At 30.7% G+C, this 14392-nt stretch overlaps 1 protein-coding gene across 2 annotated transcripts; it reads left to right on the top strand.

Annotated features, from left to right (window-relative positions):
* Positions 1-661: 661 nt before the first annotated feature.
* Positions 662-13131, top strand: LOC115879274. 2 transcript variants are annotated; one of them, XM_030895990.1, is made up of 3 exons: positions 662-814; positions 8660-8912; positions 12654-13131. In XM_030895990.1, the coding sequence occupies exons 1-3, from the start codon at positions 809-811 to the stop codon at positions 13076-13078; spliced, it is 684 nt and encodes a 227-aa protein (XP_030751850.1). In that variant the 5' UTR covers positions 662-808; the 3' UTR covers positions 13079-13131. The 2 variants fall into 2 exon arrangements, with proteins under 2 accessions (XP_030751850.1, XP_030751851.1); XM_030895991.1 differs by having other exon boundaries at positions 664-814; positions 8663-8912.
* Positions 13132-14392: the final 1261 nt, after the last annotated feature.

Consider the following 14392-nt stretch of genomic DNA (forward strand, 5'->3'; position numbering starts at 1 on the left):
CTTACTTCTGGTTTCTGCAGTGTAAATAATTATTATTATTGTGTTATTTGCGCTATTGCGTTTCATGATATAAAGAAATATAAGAATTTTATTTTTTAACCACTTAATCCATTTTATGGAAGAAAAATGGTACATTTAATACGTATCGAGATACTTTTGAAAAATACAAAGTTTTGCCTTCCTAATTTTCGTTCTAAAATTGTGATAGAAATAAAAGTTACAACGTGACGCCTAGTACTATTTTAGACGCAAAATGCGGCAGTAGTTTCTACAATTGTGGCGTTTATTACAATTTATTTTTCCGTGTATTTAAGAATAAATAATGAACTATTTTACATGTAGGTCCTAAGACAGGGGGCCCGCGAAGGCTGGGGCCCGGGTCGCCACCCTGACTATATGACCAGTCCGACCCTGCGTATTGAGCAAATTTTTATTTTTTAATTGTCAAAAAAAATCCTATTACATTAATACTCCCTCGGTATAAAATGTTTAATATATATAAAATGCATTTCCGCCAAATAATACACCTGGCATATATTTTTTTAATCGATTTATTATTGCTCCAATCCATCCGTTTCAAAGTTCCGGCGTTAAAAAAGCAATAAATCCTTTTCGTTTAATTAAAATAAATTTGATTGTTTCCTTTTTTTATATATATTCTACTAAAATACATAAAAATCATACCAAACTTAAAATTGGTCCCATTATTAGTGTGAACATATAAAACATATAAAGATGAAGGACTACGCGAACATTCTTTTGGCATGTGTTCTGGTATTAGCCCTTGCCAACATCAGCAGAGCAGCTGATGATGGTAACGTATTTTTTTTGATTCTGACAAATTTATTGTTTGTTATTATGTTAGTTATTATTAGGTATTAAATATTTATTTGATTTTGTAAGACGGAAAATTTACTAAAGTTGCGAAACTTAATTTAAGTTTAATTCAGAGTTTAACTAATGACATGACTAACTAACTTTATGACAAATATATAGATATTTTCTTCTAAAATATATTTGTAATACTTAATCTAATTTCTTTTGAATATTAGATTAAGTATTACAATTACACAATTATGATAGGGTTGAAGATCGAAGATTAAAACTAAAAAAAAACAACCTAAACTTAACCTAATAACTGGTCCTAAATAAAAAATAAAGGTCAGGATAATAAGTTTTATTTTTTTTTAAATATTTGGAGTTTTGGACTATCAAAGAATGTTGAGTAAAAAATTAAAAATTCTTTAAATATTTTATAAAATTATGGGATTTCATCTTCCGTATGTTCATATAGAAAAATCAATAAAAGTTGTAGTTCCCGTCATCAAAATATTTGACGCATGCACGTTGCAATGTTGTTGCCACGGCTGCTTTTTGTACTTTGACTTTTGACATTATAGGTACTTGTAAGCCAATGACTAAAAAATATTAGGACGTGTAACGCCCATATACGGACTGAAACAGAATTTGTGACGTTAGACGCCATTTTTTTTTGAAAGTAACGAATGAGTCATCAGCTGGCGATCAGTGACTATTTTAGCGGTTTTTGTACACGTCTCTACAGATTTAAATCTATTTTTTACCGTAGGGTGGTGCCCCAAAAAGTTTGAAAGTTGATTATTATTGGTTTTTACTGTATAAACAACATTTCAATTCGTGCTTTATGGTGTTTTTCGATTTTGATAGTGAGTGTGACAGGTGATCAACATAAAAAATATTAATAATTTTCTTAAGTTTTTTTTTGAAATTATTTTATATTATGTTACGTTTATCTCTATTCGGTTCGCTCTATTTTTTTTAAATGAATCAATTTTTTTTAATTTTTCAAACTTGAATAACTCGGTTATTATAGACTTTTTTGAAAAACGGTAAGAGAAAATATGATTATTTTACCGAAATCTACCAGCCCTGAACATATTTGTACTTATTTAAGACCGACCCTGTATAGTTTTGGTCCAAGATAGCAGTAGCTAAATGTTGTGTATATGTTAGGCAATGGGCTCTTTCACTATTTTTTGGAATTAGCATAATTGAATAAAGCAATTAATTCTAGAATTTTCTGCTATCTCACTTTCGAAAAATTTGAAGTCGTTCTTAAGAAAATAAATAAAAACAAAAAAGCCCAGAATAAAAATCGGCACTTTATTTTTAATACGTCACACCTGGTATGTTGAAAAGCGACATCACGGCCGGGCCACCATGCTGACCCACCACCACCTCCACACAAGGCCATTCAACCTTTTCCAATATGGCGGAGATAGAAGTGCTTTATTTGGCGCGTATTTTAAAACCTGTTTTATTTCCAAATAGACATTTTTCACACAAATGTCGGGTTAGATTATGTAATATTTCACTAATTTTTTAATATACAGGGAGTCTAAAGCTCTCCACATAAGTATGGAATTTTTAGTATTATTACTTTTATGAAAACATCAGTTAGTTACTTTTTACTTTGTTAAAAAGGTCTGCTTTCTCAGAAAATAGGTAGGTAGTGTTAAAATATTCAAACTTGAGGTAGCATATATAAGGTGTTCAAAATCATCGGAAAAAGAAATAACCAGAAATATATGACAGAAAATATCAATATAAACTAAATATTCAATTGCAAACACTTACCTACCATAGTTCACAATTTACTGCACGTTTGATAAATATATACTATTATAGACAGTATAGGAAGTTACTTGTCTTAGTAAAAGCCTTGGTAAATGCTCTTGGAATTATAAACTACACTGGCTTGGGTCAAAAATTATGGAATATTTTCCCTATGTTTTGCAGCATTACACAAATGGGAATAAATTTAAACTATAATATAGGTGAGGATAATTAAAAAATATAATGTGTTTCAAGATTTTATATATAAAAAAAACTAAATACCTTTTTGGGGGTTCGTCAGTAAAACTTACGCTTAGTTTAGTTTTCTTTACTCTTTCTCTTTACATAGGGCATTGTCTTTGTGGTAAAGACGTCATTCCTTTTTTGCATAGTTCTTCAATAAAATATTGGATATTCTGAACAAGATGGATTTAATAACAAATTCTGACGTATGTGAGGGGCAATTGTGACCTAAAAAAAGACTTACATCCAGGCCATTTATATTTTCAAATGTTGTCAATATCTTTCTGTAATCTTTTTGATGTAAAAAGCTTGATTATTCTTCCAATATTTTACTTATAGTGAGGTAAGTGTAAGCAGTAGCCATAACTACATCCTCACTAGGGTAACAGAGGCTTTGGGGCCTTTGGCCTTTTTGAGGCATATTTAATGCACTTCTTACCCGAGAACTACTAGTAGGAGTGAAATTATCTCTTTTAATAGCTGTCAACCATTTTTTACGAAGCTCGTCATTTTTGGGGAATATAAAAGCAGAAAAAGAAAAACCAGAGCATGTAAAAGGTATGCTACAATAAAATGTTAATACCTATTCTTTAATACCTATCTTTTGATTATTGTAAGTAACCATTATAAAGTACTATCCAGACTGGCGGTGAAGGCTTTTTACTCATTTAGGTGTAATATCTTGATAAATACTTCTAGTTCTTACCTTAAAATAATTAATAATAGAGGAGTACGACAAGCACACAAGTTTGAAGTTCCCTATGTAGAATGTCTGGTTTGGATTTTTATTACACTTTTATTTTATCACAATTTTCTGATCACACCATACACTGAACACTAAGAACTAAACAAACGTGTTGCAGAAGCACAACAAACTAGAGATAATTAATTATTTCTGGTATGCAATCGGAACGAGAATTTATATTAATGCGCTGCCATATTTGCTTTGCCCATATCATGTTGATTGGCCTTGAGTTGAGGTGGTGCTGGTCAAATCAAATCGCAATGCTGCCAGTTGTTGGCTGGCGCACGAGCACGGTTCTGCAATGTGATTGACGTATCCATACGTCATCAATTGGCACTTTAAAATTATTTCAAATTAAAGCAATTTTGAGGGCCTATAAAAAAATTATTCAATGTCATGGAAGTATTTTTTTTGGATAAATATATTGAAAATAGTCTTCTATTTCAGATTTTGTCCTTGAATTGAGTATTTTTTTTGTGTAAGAGCCCATTGTGCATGGCTCTTTAGAGTCTTTGTCTCATAGAGATAATGACTGAGAGATAATTTTGTTCTGAATATAAATTGTGTACTAAGTAAATCAAAGCAAATACCAAAATGCTACATACTTACTAGTAAATCACCACTACAAAATTCCTTATAGAAGGTGTTCCAAAAAATATGTGCCGTCTCTCGTGGTCATAAGTCCGATTCTGCTTTGTTTTGTAGCTACAAAGGGCTAAATTCTTAATTTTTTTCCGATTTATTATAATTTTCTTCCCAAATGCTTTTAGAGATTCGAATAAAATTTCGGGGTTAAGCTGACACACTGACTTTTTTCTCTTGTTAGGTTAGGTTAGGAGTCTCTTGTTAGCACAGTTGTGTAGGTCTTTTAATGCCAATTGAACTTGTCTCTTGATGTTTTGTTGATTTCGGTCTCCTTGGCGAGATAAACACAATTTTATTAATTTACGTTAATCCAAGTTTAATAGCAACCTTTAACATTTTTAATGTCCTTAAGTGACCAAAGTGTTAATAGTGTAAGTGCCCATTGATTCCTCAACAAAAAATATGAAAAAAAGTTCCTATAAACATAATGTGGAAATGCATAGTTTTAAAGTTACAAGTTACAACTTTAAGGAAATAGGTCTTTTCGAATTTTTAAAAAAATTTTAATTCTCTGTTAACATAGTATTATTCTGCTATGTTATGAAGCAATTGAGAATAAACCCGTATTTATGCCAGAACATTGTGTTTTTTTTAATTTTATTTGAAATGTCCCTTATACAAGGTGTCCCAGAAATAAGTGCAGACATTTTAACTGGTAGTATATTTCGGCTCCAGAAACACGCCTATGAGTTTTTTTGCGAAAAAGAATTGTTGAAAATTTTATATTTTTCTTGACATTTTCCGGAAAATTGAGCGGTTCTCAAAATGTTGCCATTGTTTTTAAAAATTTTCGAATTTTTTAAATAACTTTAAAAAACATTATTTTCAATTTTTTTTAAAATGGTAATGTTTTTTTTACTAGATGTACCCTACCTTAAAATATCTGCACTTATTTCTGGGACACCCTGTATAGAAATTTGTATTTTTTCTAAATACCTTTTTATAGGCTTACTAATTAGAAAATGATATCTTCTAAATAGTGAAAATAAATATAATGTTAAATATTTTTCAGAAGCTCATAGCAATATCGGATCATATGCTTTATACAGGGTGTTCTATTTGAGAAAACATAAGTTTAGTTCATATCTTTAAAGCATCTTTTTCTTAGATAAACAGACTACGCCACCGTATTCTACGTAAAAAGTTACAGTACAAGAAACAGATACCAGGGGTGTCCCAAATTGCAAAGTTTTTAAAAAGACCCTGTAGCTCAGAAATGAAAAGGGCTATAAAAATTTCGTTGGCACCATCTTCCCTGTGACAAAAAAATGGTGATAGGTTGGTGCAAAGCCTCATCCTTACTAATAACGGAGATAAACTTATAGTTTCATATTATATTCTTTAATTATCCATCTAAAAATAAAATATTTATATACCTAATATAATACTTTAGTATCCAACAAGTGGCTATGAAAATCAAAATAAATATAAATCCATGTCCAAAAATAAAAAATGTAAATAACGCTTTGAGGTATAAATTCGGTTCGAATCAGATAAGATTTTTTATTCTTTACCGAGAATTAAATTCGAAGAATTCCTAGTCCCTACTTCTTTGCCAAATTCAATAGTCTCCGCCCCTTTTTACGTTTTAATTTCTGCCACCAGTTGGCAGCATCGACTTATACAGGCTCATTGACTAACTATTAATATATAAACAAGGGTAGTACTTAAATTATTGCCGGAGCGTCTAATCAACGTTTTCATTCCTAGAAGACTGGCAGAGTACGTTTTTTTCGATAAAAAGTATTAAACTAACTTCCTGTTGTTGTAACAATTAACAGAAAATACACTGGTCTTCGTACAACGAAAATGTGTTTGATTTTTGTTTTATCCTTACTGTTAAGTTATCCATAAATGTCTTCAGGTTTGTTTATACAGGGTGGTCCGAACTGTATTCCGGAAACTTTGGCAGCATATTTTGCAGATTAAAATAAGTAAAAAAGTTCGTATAAATGAATGTCCTGAAATGCTCAGTGTCGGATATACAGGGTGTAGAATTTTCATTTTTATTTCGATTTTTTCCTAATAATTTCTGAAGTAACATCAATATTTGGATGAAAATTGGTGTCTGGGAGTTTTTTAACATGAAAAATTTGATTTTCATGTCAATATGACCCCTATTTGTAGACGATGTCACCTACATATTTCTTAACTGGTTTGAAAAGTAATAAATTTTCGTCCATGCCTGTATAAAACTACTTAGTAAAAACATATACATTTACCACTTTTTTTTACGTAAAAAAGGTCTCTTGATAAAAATCGCTACGAGTAATGGTTCTCGAGATATTTGGAATTATATTATTTAATTATATTATACAGGGTTGTTCACCACATACGACAAGAAGTATTGTAGCTAAACGATTAGATTTTTACAAATTGTAAGTTTTGGGTTCGTTAAAGGACTATTAGAGCTACAATTTAAAAATATTTTTGCAAGATACAGATTGTCGCAAATAAGTAAAAAATCGAGTAAAAAATATTATAGGTGTATTTTTTAAATGGAACACCCTGTATATTATTCTATTTTTAGATTCTACGATTGAAGTAAAGGTAAATTTAATTAAGGTTTATTACACTTAAACCTTTTACCGTTTTTGAAATGTTTTCAATTTTATGAAATTGCAGTAAAAATTTTAAGGTTCCATTTCTCCAAGGGTATCAAAGTTTTTAATATTAAATATTTACTGAAGATTACTTATTGATCAGATATTGTCTTGCAATAACAAAAATTTTACAACCTTATACAGAGTGTCCAAAAATTTATATTAAATAATTACTAGCTTTAAACGACAATAACTTGTTTAATTTAAATGGAACATCCTGTATATTTTACGTGAATCAGATGTACAATTTAATTGTCTATCAAGTTGTATTTTTGTATACCATTTTTACCTATCTCTTCAAGTTTTCGTAGAAAATGCATTTTCTTATAATTAAGACTTTATTTATCACTATACCAATTGAATATTGATATTTCAGATTTTTTTGGAGCAACCTATATATACAAAATATACAGGTGGTAAATTAACAATATTGCAAGCCTATTTGTTTACAAAAAAACTATTTAAATCTTAAAATCGTAAAAGAGTATACCAATTAAATATACCACCATTATTTCCGACCAAAAATTAGTTAATTATATTCTTAATTGTTTTAATTAATAAATTATTCTAAAAAATTTGACTCAGAAATCAATATAATAATAAGTTATGAAAATGAACGTCTCTGTTGTTATAAATAAGCATTCTTCAAAAAATGAAATAAAATTTATAAGGTGTTACTTTTTACCACAGTGTTTAATACACATACAAAATTCAGTTTTTTAATATTTGCAGCAATTATTATTAATCAACGTAAACAGCCAATTGTAGTTTGAATAATACTGGGATCATATTAACTGGTTCTCTGTAACAAAAAATATTTAATCAGTTTTTTTTTATTTTATAATGAAATAAAAAAATTATATCGACAATATTAGTATCTGTACTCTCTGAAAAATTGTTACATCTTTAAAAATAATCTAAAATGTCACTATTCCATGGGTATAGTGATAAATGTGGACTAAATTATTAGAAAATGCATTTTCTACGAAAAATTGAAGAGATGTGTAGAAAATGGTATAATACAATTTGATAGACAATTAAATTGTGCATCTGATTCACGTAAAATATACAAGGTGTTCTATTTAAATTACACAAGTTATTGCCGTTTAAAGCTAGTAATTATTTAATATAAATTTTTGGACACTCTGTATAAGGTAGTTAAATTTTTATTATTGCAACACAATATCTGATCAATAAATAATCTTCAGTAAATATTTGGTATTAAAAACTTTGATACCCTTGGAGAAATGGAGCCTTAAAATTTTTACTGTTATTTCATAAAATTGAAAATATTTCAAAAACGGTAACGTTTAAGTGTGATAAACCTTAATCAAATTTACCTTTATTTCAATCATAGAAACTAAAAATGTAATAATATATAGGGTGTTCCATTTAAAAAAATACAACTTTGATATTTTTTACTGATTTGGAACACTCTGTATCTTTTTAAATTGTAACTCTCATCTCATCAGTCTTTCAACGAACCCAAAACTTACAATTTGAAAAAACTCTAATTGTTTAGCTACAATACTCCGTGTCGTATGTGGTGAACAATTCTGTATATTCACCCACTGGGAAAAATAATTACAAAAAAATCTACTGGACTATGAGTTAACTTTATGGCTAGTTAATGATATATAAGTATTTAAAGGTTGCTATTAGTCTTGGATTAAGGCAAATTAATAAAATTGGATTTATCTTTTGAAAGAGACTGAAATGGAACAAATTAATGATTGCCACAGAACAAAAATACTCACATCACTCTTAGACCATACGAAGTTAGCAGCTAATTATTAATAAACTTAACTAATAAAGTTTTGTATTTTAGAAGGAGATACAAAAGATCGTACATTGCTCCCCTATCAGAAACTTCTTGAATCCATCATATAATCCGTCATATAATCCATTATGGAGCAGATTGATAAAGTCAAGTAAAATAGTGAAACCTGATGGTGAACCATTGAGAGAGAACAGCGTCGTCAAAACAGCCAGTAGGAAAATCCGTACGATAATTAATAAAGTTATCTTGACCATTTTGGACGCATTGTTACCAAAGGAAGCATTTGAGTTGCTCTACAAAAGTAAGCATATACTGTATTAAAGCAAATTACTAATATTCTCATTTCAGTTGGATGTAACTAATAATAAAGCTGCATTTATATTCATAAAAAAAATTATTTCATTTGCGATGTTCTTAGTGAAAAGATATATTTACGAATATGTGTTTTAAAATATTTACTCGTTTTCTATTGTTAACATTTTTAAAAAATGGAGGATTATTATTTTATGCCGTGTGTTTGGGGGGGGCTCGCCGACCTGGACATACGAAATCCCATGTAAATTTTAAAAATGATGAATAAGTTTTCAGAAAAATTTATTTAAAACTCTTTAAAGAACTTCTTAAAATGCAAGCAACTTGTTCATTTTGAATGGTTTATTACAATTCGCTATTGAGTTAAGAGAGATACAAAAATACTAAATTAGACGAAAATCATAAATAATGCTGTCCTGATCAAACAAAAATAACAACCACAAGTTATGTCACAATATCTATAGGTACTAACATACAGACCGGACCACCGTAGTAGTAACATAGGCAGAACCGGACGAATTAGCTTTTATACCCGTCCGCCGGATAAAAAGCAGGCGAAAAAATGCGATAAAATAAAAATAGGTAGATATGTGATAAGAATGTTTCATAATTTATATTTATTCGTGTTTTAATAGCCAAAACGAATACATAGATTCTCGCGACAGTTCTCGTGTAAAATTTATTTTTAAGTAAAATAATGGATGTTTACGAAGTTCGTGAGAAAATTCAAATTGTAAAATGGTATTTCCAAAATAGGTCTTATCGGGATATACAAACAATTTTTCCACAAACTTTTGTAAACAGGACAATTCTATCTTTACCTACTATATCAAGAGTTATTAATAATTTTGAAACACATGGGTGCGTGTCCCCACAAAAACACAACAAGCCTGATGTGTTGATTAATGAAGAACAGGAGTTAAAGCAAGTGTTTAACCGTTTAATTAGTGGACGTGGAACTATTTTGTGGCCCGCTACATCCAGTGGTGAAGCTATGGGGGGTGTTGGGGGGATGCTCCCCCCCAATGTATAATTGAGTTGGAAAATTAGTCATTAATCCCAAATTAAAAATATTAAGGATGGTACGATTTTATTTTAGTTTTAGAGTTGTCATAACAATAATTATTTATGCATGTTATAATGTTCAATAATATTAAATTTAAATTTTAAATTAATAAAACATTTTTTTTTAAACTAGGGTTTTTATTCCTATCACGATACATTATTACATATATTATGGCCTCTAAAAAAAAGTAGGAAGTTGGGAAAATTGCTTGTCCTCCTCCCCAAAAAAAAGTTCTAGTCACCACTGGCTAGATCACCAGATCTTTCTCCCAATGATTTCTTTTTGTGGGGTTATGTAAAACCCAAAGTGTATGGTCATAATAGGGCTAATAATCTGGATGAGCTTCAAGTAAAAATACGAGAGGCTTTCCAAACTATTAGCCTAATATGTTAGCCAATGTGAGATTTGGGATTTTACGACCGCCTAGGCTTCTGTCTAGCAATAAGAAGGTGGTCTTTTTTCAACGCTTGTTATAAGTTTTTTTTATTTAAAGTAATATTTTAGTTTTTTTTTTGGGTTTAGAGAATTTATTTATTTTTATTTTTGGCTTGTAAACACACTCAAATAATAAAGATTCAAGTATTTTTATTTTAAATGTTACCTTAAGTGAAGGTAAACAGTTAAAATGAAAATAATAAATACTCGGCACTCCTCGCGTCGTATTCCTAGTCTGTCACGACCGACCCGTCCAAGCACAACTGTAACTGCGTACTGCCTGACTAGCCATGATACAAAGAATACAAGGTATGATATTGCGCAGGTTGATAAACGGCACCATTGGTCGGCAAGTTCCGCGCGCCAATTTCAAATTGTCAAACAATAAATGTCAAAATAATTTTTCAAATGTCAAGCACGATGATTTGACATAACTTTTAGGGTTATGTCCTAAAGTCGGAGTCTCATGCATCCGAAATCCGATGGTACGACATCCGAAATTTGAAGTTATCGTGTGAAATAAAAAAAGCCTGTCACATACATCCGAAAGTTCGTTCCGAAATTTGACAGTTTTAACATTTTTCTGCTGCGCTGAATAGAGTTCATGTCATGTTTTATTGGAGAAACACTTATAAAAATAACTTCCTCGCCAAATATAATTTAATTATATAATTGCCCACTTCCCACTAAACTTGTTTTTAAAAACAAATGTTTTAAAAAAAAGTGAGGTTAAAAAACACACGATATCGTACAAAAGTTAAACAAAATTTAACTTTATACGACGTCGGATGATTAGTTAAAATTATCGGATAAAAATTGTTGTCAAAATATTTCGACCAATAGGAGCACCGTCGGATCGTCGTATCATCGGATTTCGGATGCATGAGACTCCGGCTTAATTCTTCTCTATTTTAGGTCTCTTTTTATTAGTGGCAATTGCACAATATGGATATTTTTTTGTATGGCGTATGACGTCACAGGTGGTATGCGCAGACTTAACGAAATTGGGGTCGATATCGATCATACCTTGTTTTCTTTGTACCATGCTGACTAGCCGACTACCCGTCAGTGAATCTCGAGTACGCACGCAAATTGGATAAACGTAAATTCGTCCGGCAACTTGCTATGTTACTAGTAGCCTGGTCTTCTCTGTATAAAATCCTTAAGTAACTCTGGTTGATTCTAGGGGGTAGAGGTTCGATAAGAAGGGATTTTTCGAAATTCCAGTTCCAAGAGGTTGAAACCACCCCTCAAATATTACAATATTTTTTATTTAAAAAACGGCCAAGTTTCCGAAAAAACGCTTAAACACGTATATTTTATTTTGTTTTTTTACATATTTTAAGATTTTTTAAAAATGTATACAGGGTGTTTCGCAAATCTGGTCATTTCTTAATTACGATCCTGCTTAAAGCGCTTGACGTAAAAAGCTGATTTTTGGAAAACAGATTGACTTTAGGGTGTAGAGGTTCGATAAGAAGGGATTTTTCGAAACTAATAAATATTAAAATATTTTTTATTTAAAAACTGGTAAGTTTTTCGAAAAAACTCTTAAATACGTATATTCTATATTGTTGTTTTACATATTTTAAGATTTTTTAAAAATTTATACCGGGTGTTTCATAAAATATGACCATTGAGTAATCACGATTCTGTTTAAACTGCTTGATGTTTAAAGCTGATTTTTGGCAAACGGATTGACTGTGGGGTGTAGAGATTCGATAAGGAGGGGTTTCTCGAATCTCAAATTCCAAGAGGGTGAAAACGCCCCTCAAATATTACAATATTTGTTATTTAAAAAACGGTTAGTCTTTCGGGAAAACGCTTGGACAAGCATAATTTATTTGTTTTTTTTTTACTTGGTTTTATATTTTGAAATTCTTAAAAAAATCATACAGGGTGTTCCAAAAAGTTGGGTAATCTCTTAACCACGATTCTGTTTAAACTGCTTGACGTAAAAAGCTTATTTTTGGCAAACGTATTTTTTGAAAGTCAAATTCCAACGAGATGAAACTACCCCTCAAATATTACCAAGTTATATAATAATATCGCCATATTGTTTTTTCTCATGCTGACATAAATGTGAGAAAATTTTATCCAGTTTGTATGTTAATGGAAATGCTTGCTTTGCTTTATCATCACCATTACAAATGATTAATTCGACGCGAACGAAGTCGCGGGTACACGCTAGTTATGAATAAAATGAACTAATAAAGTGTTTTATTTTAGATGGAGATGCAAGAGATCGTGCGTTGGAGAAACTCCCTTCAACAAACGTATTTTATTCACTTAATCAGCCAGGATCATTTCCAAGAGATGCATCAAATAATCCAATCCTGCAATCATTGTCAAAGCGAAGTGATGAAATCGTGCAACACCCGCCCCTCCGAGATCGTGCGTTGTTCCGTTTGAGAAATCTCTTCAAGTCAAATTATTATCCAGCACCATATCCAGGAGACGAATCAAATCGTTCATTCCTGAAATTATTGTCAAAGCTAAGGGATAAAAACGTGCAACGCCCGGTTCACCCAGCTAAGAGGATGATCAGCTTCTTCAAGAGGGTCGGCCTGAAACTCCGCCAACACGTTTTGAGAGTTATCGCGCTCATTTGGCACTCATTGTGGCCGGAGGGCTTAAATAAAGCAAGCTATTAATGTTCTGGTTTCAATTGGATGTAACTAATAATAAAGTTGTCGCATTCATAGAAAAAAAATATTTTGTTTCATTTGCGATTTCCCTATGGAAAAAATATATATACAGGGTATCCAAGGGTGAGCGTACATTAGAAGTTTCTATCGATTAAAAATATTTTCAATATGACAGCATTTCCGGAAGTTGACAGCAACTTTCTTATTTTAAATAGGTACCCCCATTATTTATTACATAGTCAAATTCTTTGTAAAATTTTACGAATTTTGATAAACACTCTATACCTAATATTAACTGTTTTTGAGAAAAAAAAATTAAAATTTTTGGAGGAAAAAAACTGCCTGCCAAAAAAATCGGTATAGCCTAAACGACAAATTTGGTGATTACCACAGCCTCTGTGGCATAAAGTGAAGACAGGTGGCTATCTATTTCAAAATTTAAATTATTCGAATGTCATACAATATTGGCAGTAGCTGTCATGGAATTGAGCGATTAAAAAAATATCCTAAATCACTTTTTTCAAATGAAAACCCACTTTTTTTATTTCACCAGTCAAAAGGTTTTTTAATTCGTTACTTTTTGATGATACATGTTCCTATACCTAAAATCAATCGTTTTTAAGTCATTTAAGATTTAGATTTAAGGGGTATATTTTTTTGTTCTTTAGCCAGTAGCTTATGACTTTGAACGTCACGCCATGTAAAAACTATAGCTGGACATGTCATATTGCCATTAGCTATCACTAAAATACGAGATATATTTTTATCAATACACTTTATAAAGTTTTACCAACAGTATTTATAATATACAAAATTCAAATAATTAGTTTTTTGAAAGAAGGAAATAAATTGTCTGATAGTTTGACACTTAATGTCAATGGAAGCTACATAAAATCAAGAAAAAATACGCTTTAAAACTAAATCTTAAGTAACTTAAAAACGATTTATTTTAGGTATAGGAACATGTATAATCAAAAATTAATGAATTGAAAAACCTTTTCACTAGTGAAATAAAAAAAGTGGGTTTTCATTTGAAAAAAATGGTTTATGATAATTTTCTCTCATGAAAAAATGATTTGTGATCGCTCTTCTATTCAAATTATTATCCAGCACCATATCCGGAGATGAATCAAATCATTCATTCCTGAAATTATTGTCAAAGCTATGGGATGAAAACGTGCAACGCCCGGTTCACCCAGATAAGAGGGTGATCAGCTTCTTCAAGAGGGTCGGCCTGAAACTCCGCCAACACGTTTTGAGAGTTATCGCGCTCATTTTGCACGCATGGTGGCCGAAGGGATCGTTTAAGCATCTAGTTCC

This window comes from Sitophilus oryzae, unplaced genomic scaffold (genome assembly GCF_002938485.1).
Source record: "Sitophilus oryzae breed Bouriz unplaced genomic scaffold, Soryzae_2.0 scaffold_1576_pilon_pilon, whole genome shotgun sequence".
NCBI classification, from domain to species: domain Eukaryota; kingdom Metazoa; phylum Arthropoda; class Insecta; order Coleoptera; family Curculionidae; genus Sitophilus; species Sitophilus oryzae.

Excerpts from the sequence above, each read along its gene's own strand:
- LOC115879274 (XM_030895990.1), top strand. Across the intron at positions 8,913-12,653 it reads ATTTGAGTTGCTCTACAAAA|ATGGAGATGCAAGAGATCGT; the intron begins GTAAGCATATAC and ends GTTTTATTTTAG.